Here is a 20806-nt window from a genome sequence, read left to right as displayed (position 1 = left end):
TAAAATGTTCTTATATAAAGTCATTTGGAAAAATCAATATTACATTGTCAAAACCAAAAGGAAATCATAAAATTTTAACAAATGTAACAAAATTTTGTGATAGCCTCACTTCTCATCTTGAGCACAATACCACAGGTGATTTCTATACCCTGGTGTTAGTTTTTAATTTCTTCAACTATAGTAGGTAGCGATCTTCTTTGCATTTATTCTTACTCATTATTAGTTCTTAGAATCTTAGATCTTCTGAAGATCATTGTACTTCACACATATCCAGCAGTCACTTCTTTGTAAAGAGTCAAGCAAAGAACAAAGGTCATTTGTATAAATTACACAAATAATTGACCTTTTCTGTCTGTAAAATTATAGCTGCTGAATATTTATGTGAATTTTGGAGATATAAATGTCACTTAGAAAGGAATGCTAATAGTAAGTTGACATAGTTCTAAGGCCAATTAGATTCATATTTTCAAAAAGCAAGGCAACAGAAGGCTTGTGTCTTTACAACACTGAAGGAAGAAGAGTTGAACTTTCAGTATGTCCCCTAAGGGAAAAAGGAGGCAACAGAAAAAGTATGGATTTTACCAGAGGATGTACATGGATCAAGCTGGTCTCTGCTTGTCCTGGAGTTTCTTAAATTACAGGTTCCTCTGTCCTGTTTCCCAGCTACAGAATCAAATTCTTGGGTGTAGCTCTAGTAGCTGCATTTTCCCCAAAGTTCTTACCATGCATGATCACACTCAAAACTTTCTGATATGGCCTTTGAGTTCACAGTCTCTCCATGCTGGAGCTCGCACATGTGCTACTGCAGGATTCAGTACAAGAATTTGGAAGATGCTATATACTTACACGTATATGCTTATACTGCCATATAGATGGTAGAACTTACTTTCTTGTAGTTGGAGATCTTCTCTCCAAGTGCCACCAAGGCCCCGCAGTCCCACAACCCATGTATAAAATAATCACACAGACACTTATATTACCTATAGACTGCATGATGGTGGCAGGCTTCTTGTTATCTAGTTTTTTATATCTTAAATTAACCCAATTCTATTAATCTATACCTTGCCACATGGCTCATGGCTTACCAGTACCTTATATCTTTCTTGTCATGTGGTGGCTGGCAGTGTCTCCCTCTCCACTTTGTATGTCAAATATGTTGCTCTGATTGGTTAAAATAAATAAAGTGCTGATTGGACAGTAGCCAGGAAGGAAGGATAGGGTAGGCGGGACAAGGAGGAGGATAAGAATTATGGGAAGTGGAAGGCTGTGTGGGGAGAGACACTGCCAGCTGCCACCATAACAAGAAAGATGTAAGGTACTGGTAAGCCACGAGCCACATGGCAAAGTATAGATTAATAAAAATGGGCTAAATATAAGAGTAAGAGCTAGACAATGATAGGACTGAGCAAATGGCCAAGCAGTTTAAATAATATAAATATCTATGTGTATATTTTATAAATGGGTTGTTGGACTAACAGGGCTTGGCAGGGGCTGGAGAGAAGGTCTCCAACTACACTTTCTCACATTTGCCTTTGGTTTTGAAACAAGGGAAAAACATTTCAAATAGAGGTGCAGGTCCATAATAATCTAACATAAGGTAGAAATAAGAAACCTAGTATGCAGAGTGTGATTAAAGGCATGCTTTACATCTCTCTTCTCTCTCTCCTCTGTCTCTGTCTCTGTCTCTCTATTCTCACCTCCCTCTCTCTCTTTCTCTCCCTCTCTATCTCTCTGTGTGTGAGTGTATGAATATATATGTGCAAGTTTGTATGCATAGTTTTGTAAGTATATTTGCACATACATGTGGGGTACACACATGGGTGCATGCATGTGTAGACAACAGAGGTCTACTAGTTGTGTCTTCCTATATTGTCTTCCAGCCTAGTGTTTTGTTGTTGTTTTTTTTGTTTGGTTGTTTGTTTGATTTTTTGAGACAGGGTTTCTCTGTATAGCTTTGCACCTTTCCTGGAACCCACTTGGTAGCCCAGGCTGTCCTCGAACTCACAGAGATCTACCTGCCTCTGCCTCCTGACTGCTGGGATTAAAGGCGTGCACCACCACTGCCTGGCTCCACCCTAGTTTTTTAGAGATGTCCTGTTACTAAACTTGGAGCTCTCTGTTCTTGCTAAACTGACTAGCCAGCACTATTGAGATTCACCTATCTCTATTGCCCATGCCCAACATGGGGTTACAGATACACACTGATATCCTTATATTTGGAGGTTGATGCTGAGCATGAAAACTGATGCCCTTTGACTTGTGCAACAAGGATTTTACCCAGGAAGACTGCACTCCAGCCCTAGGCTTTATACCTTTTATGAATGAAAGCTGCTATCAGACAATGCCAGGCGGGTGGTTCTGCATGCATTCTATGAAAAGGTATGAGACAAAGTTGGTAGAGGCCATAGAAGTGACAGAATAAGGATTAGGTGACAGAAGTGGAAACCCGAAGAGCGAGATGGACAAGGGCTCACAAAGGATTTTAGTTTATTACATTATCCTGTGACACAGGCAAGAGTGTCAGATGGCTCTTGACATCTTCAACATGTATTCCCTGGGAAAGGCTCACCTTAACAAGGCTCTCAGGAGCTGAGTATGAACAATTTAAAATTTTATTATTAAGAGGCATCACAGGAGGGAGGCTGTAACAAGCCTGGCATTATGCAGCCTGCCACTCTGCCTTAATTATGGGAACATATGGTTCATTTGCCTAGTTGATACTCATGCTACCTGATGGACTAAGCACTGTTACATTAAGTAGTTGGTGATACAAAATAAAATTAGCTTTATTTGCTTCTTTTATTAGGAGGCTCTGCAAGAAGCAAGATGCAGAGAAGCTGTTTTTTGTTTGTTTGTTTGTTTGTTTGTTTGTTTGTTTCACTTGCTGGAGGATGATTAAAGCAACAAGGAAAAAGTGTGTATGGAAGGGTTGTTTTATTGTTAAGGTAGCACTTTGGAGACTAGGCAAAAGAAAAAAATGTAAAATAGAGAAAATCATATTCTAACAGGGAGAGTAAAAATTGGACTCTCTTACATCTGTGCATCCAGATCATGTCCGGCTGATGCCCCACAAGTGAAGACAGTCATTCAAAGGTTCTGGGGACAAAATGCAATGGTGTATGAATGGGCCCTTGACTTTTAATTAATAGCTGCTTTTTCCACGTAGTTTACTCAGGAGAAAAATAAAAGCAAACTAATTCACCTCCCTTCTTTCCGTCCCCCTCTTGGTCTCTCTATTCTGTTTGTCTGTCTGTCTGTGGTGTGTGTGTGTGTGTGTGTGTGTGTGTGTGTGTGTGTGTGTGTGCGTGTGCGTGTGCGTGTGTGTGTGTGTGTGTGTGATATACCTTGTTATAAGACTTCAGACATTTCTTCTCACAGGTAACGTTTCTCTTTGGAGAACAGGAAAAGCAACTGATTTGCTCAGGAGCAAAGAATGGGAGTCACAGATAATGTCCTCCCAGGTCGCCTTTCTCTTTTCCTCCCTTTCTGCAACTTCCCCATTCTGTTATTTTTGCTGGTATCTTTCCATCCTTCACTTCATCCCTTCCCACAATTCAATGCTCTGTGCATAAGGGAAGTCTTGGTGGTGTGGCAAGAAAATGGCCGGGCGGTGGTGGCACACGATTTAATCCCAGCACTCGGGAGGCAGAGGCAGGCGGATCTTTGTGAGTTCAAGGCCAGCCTAGTCTATGGAGCAAGATAAAGGAAAGGCACAAAGCTACACAGAGAAACCCTGTCTCAAAAAACCAAAAAAAAAAAAAAAAAAAAAAAGAAAAGAAAGAAAATGGCAGTAGATCCACTTCAAATTTTGTGCCTCATTTGATGGGCTTACTTGTCACTACAGTGACTTCTATTTGCATCCAAATATATACAGTGCTTAAGCATGACATGTTGTGGAACAATCATTTCTATACTATGAATATGTATTACTCTCATTGATTAATAAAAAGCTGACAGGTTGGTAGCTGGGCAGATATTTAGGGGAGGTGACCAAACTAAGGATGATAAGGAGAAGGGCAGATACAGGAGCTTCCAGCTAGATATAGAGGAAGCAAGATGAGAAAAGGTACTAAGCCATGTGGCTAAACAGAGAAGAATTAGGGGTTATTTTAAGTATAAGAGCGAGTTAGTAATAAGCCTAAGCTACCAGCAGAGCATTCATAAGTAATATTAAGCCTCCAAGTCAAGTATTTAGGAAGCAGCCACTGGATATTTGGCAGTTGCTGGCAGGACAGAAACTTCTGCCTATAGTGGTACATGGAAAGGCAATGCACAGAAAATCTGTGACTCAATGAGGTTTGTTCATAAACAGAGTTTAAATAAGTAAGTGAAAGAGACAGAAATTGTATCAGAAGACCTGATGTATTCTTGTTTTGAGCCTGTGAAAAATTATATCATTCTGAGACCAACTGCGATGGGATGGAATTTCTCCTTTCTAGGGAACATGACTGCAAATGCTTGTTTCTTTTTATGGAATCTTGGAAATTACCTGAGGTAAAGTGACACCAGTGTAACGTGTACTCTGAGAACACTGATCTTCAGTTATATATCACTATATGGAAGAATGTTATTTTGAGATATATAAGACACCAGATACATTGCTTAGCAAATAAGAGTTGCCTTAAATGAGTATTTTTATAATCATTGAATATTTTCCTGGCTATATGTATGTTTTATTTTATTTTTATGTTTTTTGAAATGAGGTAGAAATTCAGCAAATTACTTATGGATTCCATTGTGGTTTTTCAAATGATAGGACAAATTTAATGCTCTGTTTCTCTTTGTTTCTATGGTTTGGGGCTCCTAGGTCCACTGCCACTAAGGATCAATTATTCACAATGTTTAATGTTGCCTAGAAGGGCACACTGTTGAACCGTCTGTTCAGTAAGCTAACACTTCCTATTAAATTCTCAACACGGCCTCTGAATAGGGAACCAGCGTGTACTAGGAATAAAGGAGATGCATTTAGGGATTTTGATTTCTGTCAGGTCACTGGCTAAGTAGATCTACAAGGAAAAGAAGTGTTTAATCACATTCAGAAGATGTGGGATTAATTCCTTCAGTTGCCTGAGAATGCCTTGAAGACAAGAACTTCATCAGCATTTACCTTGACCTCCCAGGATGAAGTTTTGGTTGCTGTTCAGTCTGATAGATGTAAGAATGCATAGAATGAACTGCACAGAGGTCTAAATGACTTCTAGAGGTGCATGCAGACATGTTAGAACACATGGTGACTTCATGTCCTTTTACATAGGCTGTGCCATTTGTATCTCAGACACCCCTCTGTGAGAAAGAAGCACTATTTTCTCTAAAATGGTTCAACTGAGAACCAGAAAACTAAAGGACTTGTTAGAAGCTATCAAACAAATGAGAAGTAAAATTGAGGCCTGAATAACTTTAAGGAAAAACTATTTCTTAAGAAAGGTGAAGAGAGTGTTATATACTTGCAGTTACCTAGTTTAATACTTTAGCCTCAGAGTATAGTACATTATAGTAGTAGAAGGGTGTTCAATGAATATTTATCAGATTTATGAAGAATTAACAAATGAGCAAATTATGGGTTTGAAGTCTTCTTCGTTCGGCTGCATCTAGTAGTGTAAATGACAAATATACCGTATAGGCTCAGCTCTTTGAACACTTGGTCCCTAGTTGGTGCTGCTGTTTGGAGGTAGGTTATTGAACTTTCAGTGGTGGACGCCTGTGATAGACAGGAAGTATAGACAGGAAGTATGGCATTGTAGGCAGCCTTTAAAATTACATAGCCTTGCCTGATTTTCAGGTCCCTCTCTCTGCTTCCTGTTTGTGACGGAAGATGTGATTGCTCAGCTTTGTGCGCCTGACCCTGCTGCCTTGCCCATCATTTTGGACTTTCCCTCTGGATCTATAAGCCAAAATAAACTATCCCCTATTTTGCTTTGGGCCATAGTGTTTTCTTACTATAAAAGAAAAGTAGCTGATATAATGTACAACCTCTAAAAAAATAAAGTTTAATTTGCACTGATTGAAGGACATAAAATATGTACTGAGTGTGTTATTTCTAGCTTGTGTTGAGTGTTCAAACTGACATGTTGAGTGAAAGTATGAGAGTCAAAGTCTTCAATGGCTTTCCTACTAGTTTCAGAGTTCTCCTTAAACTCTCTGAATTCCCCCCAAACAGATCTGCTGAGTTTTTTGATAATTCATAGACACAATGTCTTTAGCTTAGTCACTTCTCCACCTGAGTAAGTCATTAAGACATATATGATTATGCAGTCAACAAAGAACTTACTATTTCAGCTAGCCAAGTACTCCTTTCTGTTCATCTTGACCATAATCTCCAGACAGGCAGTCATTATGTGGATATAGTAAGCAATAATCAACATTTAATTACTATAGTGACCAAAAAGAAGAAACAGTAGTCTGGTGATTTTACTCAGGGCCATAATACTCCTTAAAGAATGTAACAAGAACCCATGCTGTCTGATGTTCAATGCTAAACTCTTTTCAATGCATGCTTTCTTTTCTGCTAAATTTATACATTGTTATTAAATCCTTGGTATCACTAAAGAAAAGAAGACAGACATGAGGTAACCATTCATTCCCCACAAAACATCCAGCACAGTTGGACTCTTTAATGACAATAATACCATATTCAGAGGAAGGGAAATTTTCTGCCTTCAGGATTTTCCATGTTCATGGACTATTACAGCTGAGACAGAAGTCTTAAATTACTGAAGACTTTGATGATGGTGCATAAGCTAATAGGAAACATGTTAGCCATAAAACAACTGTTGTTTGTTCTGAGTTACTGTTTCGATATATTAAAGCACTTGTCAACATAACTTCAAACAAAGGAAGGTTTAGAAAATTCTCCTTTTTTAGCAGAGAGGAAACAGCCTTGATACAGAAGGACAGAACTTGGCTCCCTAAGTAAATTTCATCACCTACTGGGTCTGTGATGGAAACTCCTGATTCATGAAAGAGGAAAAAATTGTCCAAAAACATATATCACTACCATTTTTTTATAACTAGGCAATACACTTTGATGACTTTCAATAGGCTTCTTTAACTCTCTCTAAACCACCTTCAGGTAGTTACACTTTATTGGCAGTAGGAGTTAGTGCTAATGAAATTTCAAAGAAGACAGTGTCATATAGAAGTTTTATACAGAACTAAAAGGGTCTGTTTTCCCATAGAGACACTCCCAAAGTCAAGAACTGAAAAGCTTCTATTTAGGATCACTGAAAATTTCAACTAGTTTTCTAAATTTCTTTTTCATTCTTTCTATGCATACAAGAGAGTCACTTAGTACCAGAGGTATGAGAAGTCTAAAGCATATATATATATTCTATTAAAGTGAAATGATGACCTTGGTATGATATTAAGAACATGCACAGGGACTCTGTGTGACTTGTTTAAGTTCAGAATGTGGCCTTATGCAAATTGAAAAATAGGCTCAATAATCTGTCATTCCCCTTTAAATCAGACTATTCAACTGTCTGTCTACTTACACAATTATTCTTGGCTATTTAAATCTAATTTAAAAGTAATTTGTGACCATCCTTTATGTCCAAAATTCTGTTGCTAGCTCTTAGAAAATGTGATGCCAATTGCCTTGAAAAACTACACACACACACACAAACACATGAATGTACACATGTATGTACGCATGCACACATGCACACATATAGATACATACACAAAGTGATTCCAATAATATTAATGTTTATGTTCTAGATTTAATAATAATTAATTTGTGAGCACACTGGTGTGGTGCATGCCTTTAATCCCAGCACTCAGGAGACATAGGCAGATGGATCTTTGTGAGTTCAAAGGCAGTTCAGTTCCAGCATGTTCAAGGCTATACAGAGAAACCATGTCTCAAGAAAAAAACAATATTTAGTGTCAATGCTTAGCACTTTAATACTTTCCTTTCTTGAAATTGTCTTCCATTATGGTAGCCATTTTCAAGTTACAATTACTTTATTAGGATTTGGCCTGTGTCCAACAACAATTGTTGAAGAAAGGTAAGTTCTGATTATGGAAAATTATTCAGTCCCCATCTCATGGTCAGGCTACTAGTTTAAAAGAAAGAATATACCTTATAACTGATCAGTTAAAGATAGCATCAGAATCTGTTATTTTAAATTTTGTTATCCTTTCAATTCATTTTATATAAGGAGGCCTATGGTAGAGAAATGTCTCAAATGTATACTCAAAGCAAAACATTTTTGGGTAGTCAACTCAACTTCTAAGATATACTTGAGAACAGTAATCATAATGTTTTCTTACCTTCCAATTTATTTCCTTTACCTTGTCCTTTCTTTCCATTCCCCATCCTACACTTTCCTTTTGTTCTTTCTAAAATATTGTATTTTGCATTTTTTTAACCTTCAAATTGTTTGGAAGTCCTTATGACTAGACTACGAGAAAGCCATTAAAGCCAATATAAATGACATCATATGAAGTAAGTATCTAAAATATTCTATTATTAATAAAATCTCAGGAGTCAGATATTGGAGTTAAACCTGAAAGTTCCACAGAGTGATGGAGAAAAGATCAGCTGACCCCTACTCTCCATATATCCCATGAATGGAGATACATATTACAGTTTGGTTTTACAATCTAAATAGACTTAAAAAGTTGACAGATGCCTTTTACCTGATCATAACAGAAAATCATGTTTAGCTGACTTGTGCACACTGTACATTTGATACTTATGTTAATGCAGATATGTATAACTTTATAAGTTTATGTGTTTTCAGAACAAAAGGACCTGACACCATTGAAAATAAGTTACCCAGGGGATCCAACCTCTCAGAATGCCTCTATTGCAGTTTTCTCAAAATTCTATATCCAGAATAACTTCAAAGCTCCAAGTTGAGATAGTCTAGCCCCACAGACTACTCAAGCCATGACTTCTGATAAGCTCTACAGTTTCTTATAACAAAGGAACTAAACAAAAAAATAATACAGCTACCTCTTCCAGGACTTTATCCTTTTTTTTTTTTTCAGGGTTCTCTAAAAATGTCACTGACCCCAGACAACAGGAAGCAATCTAGAGAACATGATGCTCACATTCTTAAGGTGAGGTGGGTGGTTTCTGGTCATTCAGTGGATGTGTGTCATTGTTTAGTAGGGGTTAGTTTCATATTGCTACTGGTCATGGTCAGAAAAAAAGAAACTAAACAAAAGAGATTGGATTCAAGGATCTCTTTCTGAAAAGAAACCAAAGGGGGGGTGATATAAAAATTATAGGATAAAATGGTAGATTATTGAATCTGTGTTTAAACTAAAAAACAACTATGAGACTCAAATATTTTACATTGGTATGTATGATCTTTTTTATTGATATAAAATTAAGGTTATTTTTGTTATAAATAGTGTACATGTTTCTACTCTTGTTTAAGGTATTGTGCCTATGCAGCTCATTTAAAATGTCATGTAAAGTTGTAGTCCTTGAAGACTATTATTAAAAACTGTTTAACGAAATTAAGAAATGTAGGTTAGTAGTTAGTCATCCATAATAATCAAACTTGTCATGTAGGTATATTTGTAAGGTCAAACAGAGAAATATTTTAGATAGACAGATGGTCTTCAAACACTTCAGAGACCTATAGAATATGGCATTTAAGATGTTTTAATAGTATAAGACTTCTCATGACAGTGAAACATGTCTGCTCTTGGCAGCATCAATTTACTTCAAAAAGGGATGGTGGGTATCAAGAACCTCTATGAAGTTTGCTTTCAATGTGACTAAACTAGCCATCTGGTCAAGAAACTACCCTTGCCCTGATTGCTGACAATATGATATCCAAATTGGACGAGCAAGACACAAAAGAAGGGACTGACAAACTTTGCCAAGGCAAGGTAAGCAGTTTTTCAAAATTCCTGCTTCACATAAAAGTCTGTCAGATATTCTAGGCCTGTAGGCCAAAGATGGATGCACCAACATTGTAGAAGAACATTGGTGTCTGTCCAGGCAGCCAGTATCTCTGTAATTTCTCTAGTTTTGGAAGTTGTTTGCTCTGACTTCCTGTTTACTCAGGTACTATAGGTACTATTATATTCTTCTATTTAATGGGGTTTTTGATGGGGATGAAAACTAGATAGTTATAGTTGCAGTTTTCCTTGTACCAAGGTCAGAAAAGAAACTTACATAAGAGATATAAAGTTTATAAGGCTGATAAACAAAATCTTAAATTGTTTATCTAAAAAGGTATTTTAAGATCTAAAAAGACAGTTTCAGGATAGTAATACAAGTCATGATAAAAAGAGGTTTTGGTATAAAACTTTGGACTCACTAAGATAGGATAGATAGTACAGTACTTTCTCCAAATTTGCCAAATACAAATGGACTGAATATAGTGAATGTAATTCTTACTTGACAATTGCTCTTATTGTATATAGTTTTACTATGTTAGAGTTAAACCCTTTCCTTTTTATTTAGAAAAAAAAGGGGGAAATGTTGTGATACATTTGTATACTGTTTGAAGATGCATTGCTGTGACTAGTGTAATAAAGAGATGAATGACTAATAGCTAGACAGGAAAGGATAGGCAGAATTTCTGGAGAGAGAGAGGAAGAGGAGGAGGAATCGAGGCATATGCATTACAATCCAGACTCCTAGGAAAAGTAGCTGAGCCATGAGAAATAATCTAGATTAATAAAAGCAGGTTTATTTAAGTTATAAGAGGTAGTGGGACAAGCCTAACCTTATGGTCAAGCTTTCATAATTAATAATCAGGCTCCATGTCATAATTTGCTGGCAAGTGGTCCTGACAAAAAAGTACTGCTACAAGCATAGATGCTGTATTTTCCAGTGAGCAGCTTGAAGTCACACACTTAATGAAACCAGTGAGGACAAAAGGCAATAGATGAGGAAACAGGGCAGAAAGCCTGCAGAGATATGATGTCTCATGTAGCTAGCTAGCCCCATGCCCTTTACAAATTACTGTTTAATACTCACCATATCAGGTAGACACAGATGCCTGTAATTACTACATCCTGCTAGGGCTCAATTATTTCTTCAATTTTTTAGAATGTACATTCAGAACTTAATTTGCTTGCTTTCTATTGTTAAGTGTCTAATGAAATCCCCAAACTAGAGGAAGATGTTATTATGAAGACTCTCTGTAGGTTAAGAGGCCACAAGACCATTCCTTTCATCACAGTAAGAGAGCTTGAATATGCTAAGGCCATTAGTAACTGCTCTGAGGCTGACACTGATTCTATCTGGGGCAAGTGAACTAAAAACAAAAACAAAAGTTAGAAAATGTAGTATTCCTTATGCTTTCTGCATTTTCTTTCACCTCAATCCCCTCCCCCAACTTTCTCACAGTTTCTCAGCTACTCTTCCTTCTCCTCCTCACACACTTTGTGTTTGAGCACTTTAAGGTCATGAAAGTTCACTGGCATCTCCTCCTGCTCTTTGGGTTCACACTGCAGAACCACTTTATACAATACAGCAGAGTTAATCAGTGTACTAGAGTATACATACCATCTAAATCCAGTGTATGGTGGCATGTGATATCTGGAGTATTCTTCCACATCAGAATGTTTAAAGGTTGATTCAATTTTAGGGATGAAAGATAAAATATATGGAAAGCAACTGTATGATGTTCAGCAGAGAACACCTGCAGTAGCCTCCCAGAAGGGACCAGTCTGGGTTCTGGCAGCAAGTTCCCTTCACCCTTATATTCCCCTATGCTGACACACCTGTGCCTTTGTCTTGAGGCATTTCCCGAAGAAAAGCCTCTCTCAAAGACTCTAATACCCTACTCATCCCTCTATTCTGACTCATTAATTCAAAATTCAAGGGGATTTCTATTTTAGGAAGTCTTTAAACCAAGGATATGAAAACTTTGTATAAAGGCAAGATTAAAGAATAGACAGAGGTACTAGGTTGCTTCCTCTCAAACACTTCATCAGATATTTGGAGAGGTCTATAGGAGAGCAGATAGAGGCAGGAAGCCATCATTACCAATGCTAACCTCTGATTTTTGCTGTTGTTTCCTTTATATTCTCTTCTGGGGCTAGCAGGGACAATACTAGGACTGCTAAGACCAAATCAGTGTCCTCACATCTGGCCTATGGAGATTTTTTTTCTCTAGCTTCAAAGGTTCTTTGCCAAAATCTGTATTTCTAGTTTTTCCTGCAATATTGGGTATGTTACACAGTGAATCTACCTTTGCAGGAAGCAAGACTTGTCAGAATTCAAGTTGTGAGTGTTAATGAGAAGTGACAGCTCACACACCAGTCTTGTGGGTCCTTTTCTCTAAAACTATCCATTGCCACACTTAGCCAAGGCCAAACCATTTGGTAAAAGCTCCTCCATTCTAGCTGAGTTGTGACAATTTCCTTAACTACAGTAATCTTTCCAGACTAATGTTCTTGCCCTGATTTTTGCCTTCCCTGCGCTATGGAGCCCAAGTAAAGGCCATTCAGTAAAGATGTTTACCCATCACCTGATATTCTTTAGCTGACTACTTACTGCTAACCCCTACCAATAGCCAACTGTGGACAACAAAGGAAACTTTTCAAATTCACCTACCCCTTTCTGTCTTGTGTCTGACTGATTTCATAAGCAGACAGCAGGCTCTGAGTTACAGAGAGCTTGTCTGTAGCCCCTGCCCCAAATAAGGCTTGTATTATTTCTCAGTCATTCATCCCCTTAGCTGTATTTCATTCACTTTCATTACATTTCACTTCTTTGGTTCATGTGCCCTGTCTTGCCAGATGAGGGTCACTGCTACATAGGATGTTAAAAAAGCTCTGTGAACTCATATTTGCACAATGGTCCATTCTTAACAGGACTCAGTCACACAGAGAGATCATTCAAATAGAGCTGCTATCTGCAGTCTGACCACCCTTTCTATACACAAGGATCTATAGATCAATGTAATAAAGTGTGTTGTATGTTTGAAAAAAAAAGTAAGTATTCTTTCTGTTCTGCTGCACTGTCCTAGAAAACATTCAAGTGATGACTTCAGATTTCTCACCTGCATCCATTCTTGAAGGAAACCTCTCTGGCTTCTCCACAGGAAAACTCTCCACATTTTTTTTTTCATGTGGTGAATTCATTTAGTCATGGGGTGAACACCTGTGTGACTATTTAAAAACCATAACACCAGGTGTGTGCATAGGAGTGTCTCTTGCCTTTGTATAATGTTCTCACTGCTTTCTCAGCAGGCTGGGTCAGGAAAAGCCTTCAAACTGAATATAGAAAACGGTCTTAAAGGATTTTAAAAATATAACTCTACTATAAGTGTGTGCAAAGAAAATGTTGCAGCCAAATTACACAAACAGGCTTTAGCTTTATAGCTACTTATGTTTATATAGGATGTGAAATTGTTGGCATCTTGGGGTACTCCACTGAAGGTTCATCATAGAGGAAAAAAGCAGGTTTTGGGGGATGGTACATTATAAGACACAAAAATGACTTATAAGGTAAGAATTTTTTTACCTTTTACTTTGCCTTAGGTTCTCTGTTCCTCTTTTCCAAGAAATTGATGCTTTAGGGAAGGCATTTGGTTTGCATTCAATAGAAATGTCACCACCTACTTGAACAACTGAAATTTTTTTAATGGGTTTTTTTGAGAAATCTGGAGCTGAGGCTAGAAAACAAAATTAAAAATTGAATCATTAATTCACTCAATTAACATGCAATAATTTAAGATTAAACCAATATACTGTATAAAATTTAACATTTTTATTCAAAATTAAATGTAATATACTCAAGTTGTCTCAAGAATAATTTAAACACACACAGATTCACACACACACTTGCACCCACATACACAATCACACAACATATACATATGCATGGATAAAAACATGTATATACATATTGTACATGGTTTATGCCACTATGGCAAATCACAGGTATTTTATCACTATGTCCAATTTCTTCCAGAATATTTAAGGTAGGGAAATATAATCTGTCTTCCACAGAGGTAGATCAGCTAAGTGCAATTTAAAAACCTCACATTTGTTAGTCTCAGTCTTATTCCTACCCAGTTGGATAAGTAAGAGTTCACTAAAAAGAGAACAAACAGAAGGCTTGGGAAGCACCCAAGCCTTCCATGTTCCTGCAAATTGGATCTGTGTATCTAATCTCAATTTCTAAAGTCCAAATGAACTGAAGTTTTCATATATGTCCGACTATCTGACTTCCTGGCTTTTTTGAGCAATTGCTTTTCTGCAATTTTCATCTGGCCTGTGCAACTCGCCTTTGTGTCCCAGATTGAAAAGAATGTTCTCCATGAAGGTTCTAGTTGGCTTGCCTCGTGTTTGGACACTAACAGTTCAGTTCCTGACCATACAGAGAGGCAACTTTTAAATGTGGCTATTTTCTCAGTTAAACTGTAAGTTCAGCAAAGGCGAGGGCCACTCTCACTCAAGGATTTTTATTCTTGGAGCCTGGGAAATAATAAATGTTCAGTGAAATAGTACTGATTAAAGAATAAACAAGATGCCTGGCATCCAAAAGCCTATAATACTTGATCTCTTCTTTATTCTTCTTGTTTCCACCATTCTTCCTATCACTAATCAATTCTTGGGTAAAAATACATCACACTCATTTATTACAGCAGACATCATTGCTTGCATTTCATGTGGTACCAATCTCACACTGTTCCAACCTGAACACTTCCCCCGCCTCTAAGGAACTCTCTTCATCATTCTGCACTTACTTCAGTATCTGCATGACAATTTGACAAGAATTCTAGGGAAGCTTAAGGAATTGTTCTTTTTAAAATAAGGGATACCTATGGAAGGATCTGTCTTCTCCCTTTACTTCTGCCCTGAATATGAACTTGATGTCTGCAGCTTCAACAGCCATCTTGTACCCACACATCTACACATCTTCAGGAAAAGGTTCTCAGTACAACAGCCAAGCTGCAGTGTCATACTTGACAGCCAGTGCACAACTTAATGGAGATAAAGTGGGTAGTCATGTCTTAAGTCTCTATACATTGTCACTTGCTTTTCTTATGCCTGTGTGGTTGAAAATAATTCTCATGCTCATATTTGTAGCTGAAAATATTCCTGTTGGATCCCATTGTCTTGTATTCAAGGCCACACGCTAGAATCTATTTAATTGATTAAAACCCTTCTGAATTTGGCACACAACTAATGATGGGATCTTAGTGCACTGCTAAAATAGAAAAAGAATTAAAACCGTTTATGGTATAAAAAGCTAATTGAGATGTTTCTCATTGTTTCTAGGGAAAGTAATTTCTAGTTCACAGGGAAAAATCAGGTTCAGTTGATGTATAAATAATAGAATGTAAAGTTTTAATTTCAAATTTCTTAGTTATAAATGAATAGCTCACCTAACACTCTCAATTCTGCATTTGCATAAATTGTCTGATATTTATTTTCTGCAGCACATTGGTAGATCCCGGAATCCGACACATTCAGCATGGTGATGATAAGAGTCCCATTTTCAATCTGAATTCTCTCCTAATAAAGGAATAGCCATCAAAAGATTTTTGTATTAATATAAAAGGTGTTTAATTGTTAATGTAAGCATTCTCATGAACAAAATATATTAATTAACATTTGCTCCTATCACTGGCAACTTTGCCTGCAAAATTCTGAGTGGCATTCTAAAGTTAAAAGAAAAATGTGTGAAGTATAATTTTTGTGGAATAATTTGGGGTGGTGGTGGTGGTGGAATAATCTGTGCCATATCATTTCTTTGAAAACTGGCATCCTCTGAACAGAATATATGGAATTGCCTGTTCTATGATATTCAAAATAATTTAGAAATTTCCACGATCCTGGAATGTGGTGAGTTTGCAGTATGTTGCCTAAGTTCTAAGTTAGAGAAGCCACAGCCTTTCTTTCTATAACGTCCTCTAAAGACCACCTGCATCAGCAACAAACATCTGCTACAAGGAGTCATTTAGGGCACTGAAATACAATTTCATGTGCACAAAGTAAAGTAGTTAATAATAAAAATCTAACCTAAACTAAATATTTCAATGAATCCGCTACTGTTCTCTAAGGATAATATAAGTAGGTTAGAGAAAACAAAGAAAAAGTGAAAGCATTCCAAAAAATCCTGGAAGAATGTTACACTGAACCAAAGAAACAAACACAAAACAATGTTTTTCCTTCCAAATAATGTATTCTTTATGACTCTGGCTATGGCTACATGTGCAAAATAAAATGCAACATTAACATGATTATTTGGAAAAAAAATTGATAGGGTAAAAGTTCTCTCGTGGGATAGACATTCTAAGAGAAAATATGTTTATATTTAAAATGTGTATAAAAACTCAGATCTATTTTTATGAAAGTAGGAACAGTCATCATATTTCCTAGAAGCAGGAGAGTGGGTATCAACTCAGATTCTGAGTCCTCTTATGAGACAAAGTTCGGCACACTACATCATTTACTAACTGCTCTGTAACTTGGAAAATAGTTTCCCTTCTCTGTGTTCCTCATCTGGATGGTACCCACAGGAACTGTTCTGAAAGCCAATTTTAATTTTAGTAGCTGCTGTACAATGTTGGACAAGTGTTTCAGCCTCTCTGAAATACATTTCTTTATATATTTGAAGGAATGATCACTATTTATCTCTCCTATATTATCTTGAGGACAAAGCAATGTACAGAAAAAAAACAGAGTATGAGACCTGACCCACAGGAGAGCGCATTGAATGCTAGCTTTGCTGATAATGCAATCATTTTAATTTGTTACTATTTAGAATATTTTATTTACCCTTGATAATTCATACATTCTATAAAGTCTTTTAAGACTCCATAGTTCCCCACTGCACCTCCCCCCTATACAATCCCCAATGTCGCCTCCCAACTTCATGTTCTCTTCTTTCTTTTTTCTTTTTCTTTTCTTCTCTTTTTTTAAATTTCCCCACTGATTCCAGTTACTGCTAAATGAACATGTGTTAATGACATCTGAATGTGTATTCATAACCGTTAGTATGACTATGTCCAAGTTTCCAATCCCAACCCTCTTTTCTTCCTTTGAGTTTGTTTAAGGATTACATAAATGTAAGTTTCCTTTACTAGAGTACACTGAAAAATCCAAAGACATGAGCGACTACTGAGAATGGCTATTATTTGACCAAAATGTATTTGTAAGGGAAAGGATTTCTAACATACAGTTCCTTACCTCTGGACTGAGTCGTTCACCATTCTTTAGCCATGTGTACCAAGGATTTGGCTTTCCACTAGCTTTGCATTCCCAAAATAAGCTGTCATAGATTGACAGGTATGTATTTTGGATTTTATGTTCCCATTCTGGAGGAGCTATTTTTAAAAAAATGCAGATCAATATCTTGTTGGTAATTCAGTCAAGGTAATACAGTATGTTCCATGTTCTTAGTTATCAGGGAATTAACTGGATCCTGGTGAATTGCCATTCCAATATGTGAAATATGGGGGGGGGGACAGGATGGGAGGGGACAACTGCCAGAATCTAGCAGGGGCAACCGTCACAATTATCACCCCATATTTGGCTCAACCTAAAGGTTGCTGTTTGTCATTTTGCTGCACCTGTGCAACAACTTGTAAATTCCTATTAAAGGTCAAAATTCAGAAGACAGCTAAAGAACATTGCCATGCTAAATCACAGCACATAAGTCAGTTGAGACGTAAAGACCAAATCTAAACACTTTGAGGTCATATTTTATATATATATGAAGCTAACAAAAAGTAAATGAATGTAAACCAGAAATAATACAGCCTAATATCTTGACAAAGCATAAATGGGAGCCTTCATTTTTTTATAACATAATCCAATATCCTTTGGGCTCTTGAGGAGGAATGCAGACTTTGGGAGTTGTAGTAGAGTGAAATATTTAACTTGAAATCTATACATGGAGTTTTACAAACTTCATATTCTAATCTAAGAAAGCACTGCACAGTAGTAAGCATAAACAACTGGTATATCAAATGTGAAAAGAAGGAGTTGTTAGTCTTACTGTCATTCAAGAAGAAAGCTGGAGTGTAAATTAAATGTATTAATATGACTATTCTTTATGTTAAAGATACTTGAAACCTGTGCACAGTTGCTGATCTCTTATCTTCTTTAGTACTGTCCTTGTATCCTTGTGGAATGGGGAGTTCCTGCCTTTTCTTGGAATCTGAGGAAAAGTCTAGTTAGGTGTTTGACACTTCTGCATTGAATTTGGTTTATATTCCCAGAACCCACACCATGAACTCACAACTGCCTGTAATTTGGGCTTTATCAGGGTACAATGCCTCTAGATGTTTGCAGAGATGTCAGCTGACCCTTTCAAGATACTTTAAAAAATTCAGCAGCCAAATTATAATCATTGAACAGAGGAAAATGCTGCCTTTTTGGTGAATGCTACTACAATGGAGAAGTCTGAGGATAAGATTCTTCAGTTTGCACAGAAACAAAGTCAATGAAAAAGGAGTTATTGACTGAACCAACAGCAAGGGCTATTTTATTTTAAACACACTCCTAATGTAGCATCATGAGCTATCTACCTAAGGAAAGTAAGAGAGGCAGAGAGACAAGTATTCCTTGGTTCCTGCCTACACTCATCTAAGGATAAACTGCTGCATGCCCTGTCTAGGGATGCAATAGTACTGAGCAGGCTGTTAAAGAAGCAAAATAAGATGAAATAAAAAAGTGGGACCATAAAACAAGGTACTTAGCATGCACCTGAAACCAGACTCTTTCAGCCTAGCCTTGTAACATGTTGTGCAGCACTCACTACAGCAAGTAGAGGAAGAAATGGGACCATGTGGAGTTGAAATGTTATATATCACAAAACCTGTGTAGCTGATTCCAGGCTTCTCTACTGTGATACATGCCTTCATTAAGGCTCTGTAGGAAGCTGGTCATCAAACAGAAAGAGTCACGGTATCCCTGGGTGGTGAGGCTCAACCTATGATTATCTCCTGTGGAAGCCAGATCTATTTCCAATTTTAGAACATATCTCCTGAAGCCTTGAGAAACAAACCACAGCAAGGTTTATGAGAACCCAGAGCACTGACAAAAAACTGAACCTTCTTTCTGTATGCTAAAACAGTATGTAAATATTTATATGAAAATACATGTTTGACCCAAGAAATATTGCATTTTTGTATATGACTTCAGAGCTTGTAAAGTTTAAGATCTAAGTTTGAAAGATTTATCACTATCATGTTAAATTATATATAAAAATACATTATATGTATATTTAAATGATGATGATGATGATCATGATAATATGTGTCTGTCTATCTGTCTGTCTGTGTGGGGGAATGTGCATTTCCAGCAGCAGCCAAAGGTATCAGATCCACCTGGAGCTGGAGTTGCAGACTGATTCTTATGGCCTGCCTGAAATAGGTTCTAGAAATTAAAATCAGGTCCTCTGCAACTGCCATACATTCTCTTAAATATAAACTTTTTCTCAAGCCTCAATATACAGCACACATACATACATAGCACATGCTTGCATGCATGCATACATACATACATATTGTTTAATGTAATAATCTCAATATTAAAACATATTCATTTATTTCATGTGCATATTCATTGGATCCCTAGCATTTTAATGAGAAAGGTGTCTTAAATGCTTTGTCTATGTAAGAAATACGGTAAAATAATAATAATAATAATAATAATAATAATAATAATTTGGGTTTACCATACAAGCTTGAGTTTTGGTTATTTCTCCCCTACCATAACTCCAACTAACTCTTTTAAATGCATTATATTCTCTGTAATTATCATAAAATACATTAAGGCTAATTTCAGAGGTCAAAATGCAAAATATAAAAGGATATACAATGACACTATTTTTGAGTTGTAACTTAAACTTATCAATATAATAAAACGGAAACTTCTTGATTTTCAAATATTATTCAGCTCTGGCATAAGATGATTTTTCTTCATTTTGTGTTACACAAATTAATATGTGTCTATGATACATAATTATTATCTAATTCATTGGTTGTTTATTTTTCTTCCAAAAGGAATGTTAGTAACCACTGAAAAGCTGACTAGTGAGGTAGACTTGGATCATTGTGTTAAAAAAGCTATGGCAGCATTAGAAGAGACCAAGTTTACATGATTCTTCACAGTTTTGAACTTGAATTTTAATATCAATATCTGTGAGAACTTGCTAAACTAATCAGAAATGTCCAAACTGTAACATCACTGAAAATTATTTAGGCCTAAGATTATTCTAAAAATTATTAGTTAACATTTTTAAAATTCCATGTGTTGAAAGATTTATAGAGTATATATAATAAAGTAGTTTATTGTTAATTCAGTCTATGGATAATTATATTCTGATCCATCACTTAGCTGTAGCTTTTTCTATCATCTAAAAAACATGAAATATTTTTATCAAAACTGAGGCAAAACCTTTATTATTTTTAGTGTGGTAAAACTATCAGTTGTTCCTTTACTAATACATTGCCAAAGATACTGACTGACAAAAATGTCTGTTAAGAATCACCTACTACTGAAAAATCAAATTACTTTTCTTGGCAAGCATCAATAAAATTGTAAAACAATAATAAAAAGTAAATTATATTCTATTTATAAGAAACAACTTTCACTTCAGGTTAAAATAGGAAATTCTAAATGAAATGGAAAGTAACATATCCAAAGGCACATATATTCTCCTCACAAGATATTCAGTTGTTACTGCTAAGGGATAATTATATTAAACTTTTCAGATTATCCAAACATTATTTTTAATAACTTTATCAATGATGGTATCAGGATATGTAGAAAAATATTTTTGTTATGAAGAATACAGTTTCTAGGAGTCCTATATCTTAGAAATACCAAATAGTTTGATAATTCCTTTATTTTATAGGTTCAGTCA

The 20806-nt window shown here is 36.4% G+C and overlaps 1 protein-coding gene across 4 annotated transcripts in view; it reads right to left on the bottom strand.

Moving 5' to 3' along the window:
• Window positions 1-20806, bottom strand: part of Cntn6 (contactin 6) — a 347844-nt gene that overhangs the window by 59206 nt on the left and 267832 nt on the right. For all 4 annotated transcript variants that reach the window (XM_036181619.1, XM_036181617.1, XM_036181615.1 and 1 more), the window contains exons 9-11: window positions 17122-17258; window positions 15315-15444; window positions 13445-13595 (exon numbers count right to left, since the gene is read on the bottom strand). In XM_036181619.1, coding sequence (XP_036037512.1) covers window positions 13445-13595; window positions 15315-15444; window positions 17122-17258 — 418 coding nt within the window. The remainder of the gene's footprint in view (window positions 1-13444; window positions 13596-15314; window positions 15445-17121; window positions 17259-20806) is intronic.

This window comes from Onychomys torridus, chromosome 3 (assembly GCF_903995425.1).
Source record: "Onychomys torridus chromosome 3, mOncTor1.1, whole genome shotgun sequence".
In the NCBI taxonomy this organism is placed as follows: domain Eukaryota; kingdom Metazoa; phylum Chordata; class Mammalia; order Rodentia; family Cricetidae; genus Onychomys; species Onychomys torridus.
The sequence above is the reverse complement of the archived record's forward strand: the minus strand, read 5'-3'. Positions and strand labels throughout refer to the sequence as shown.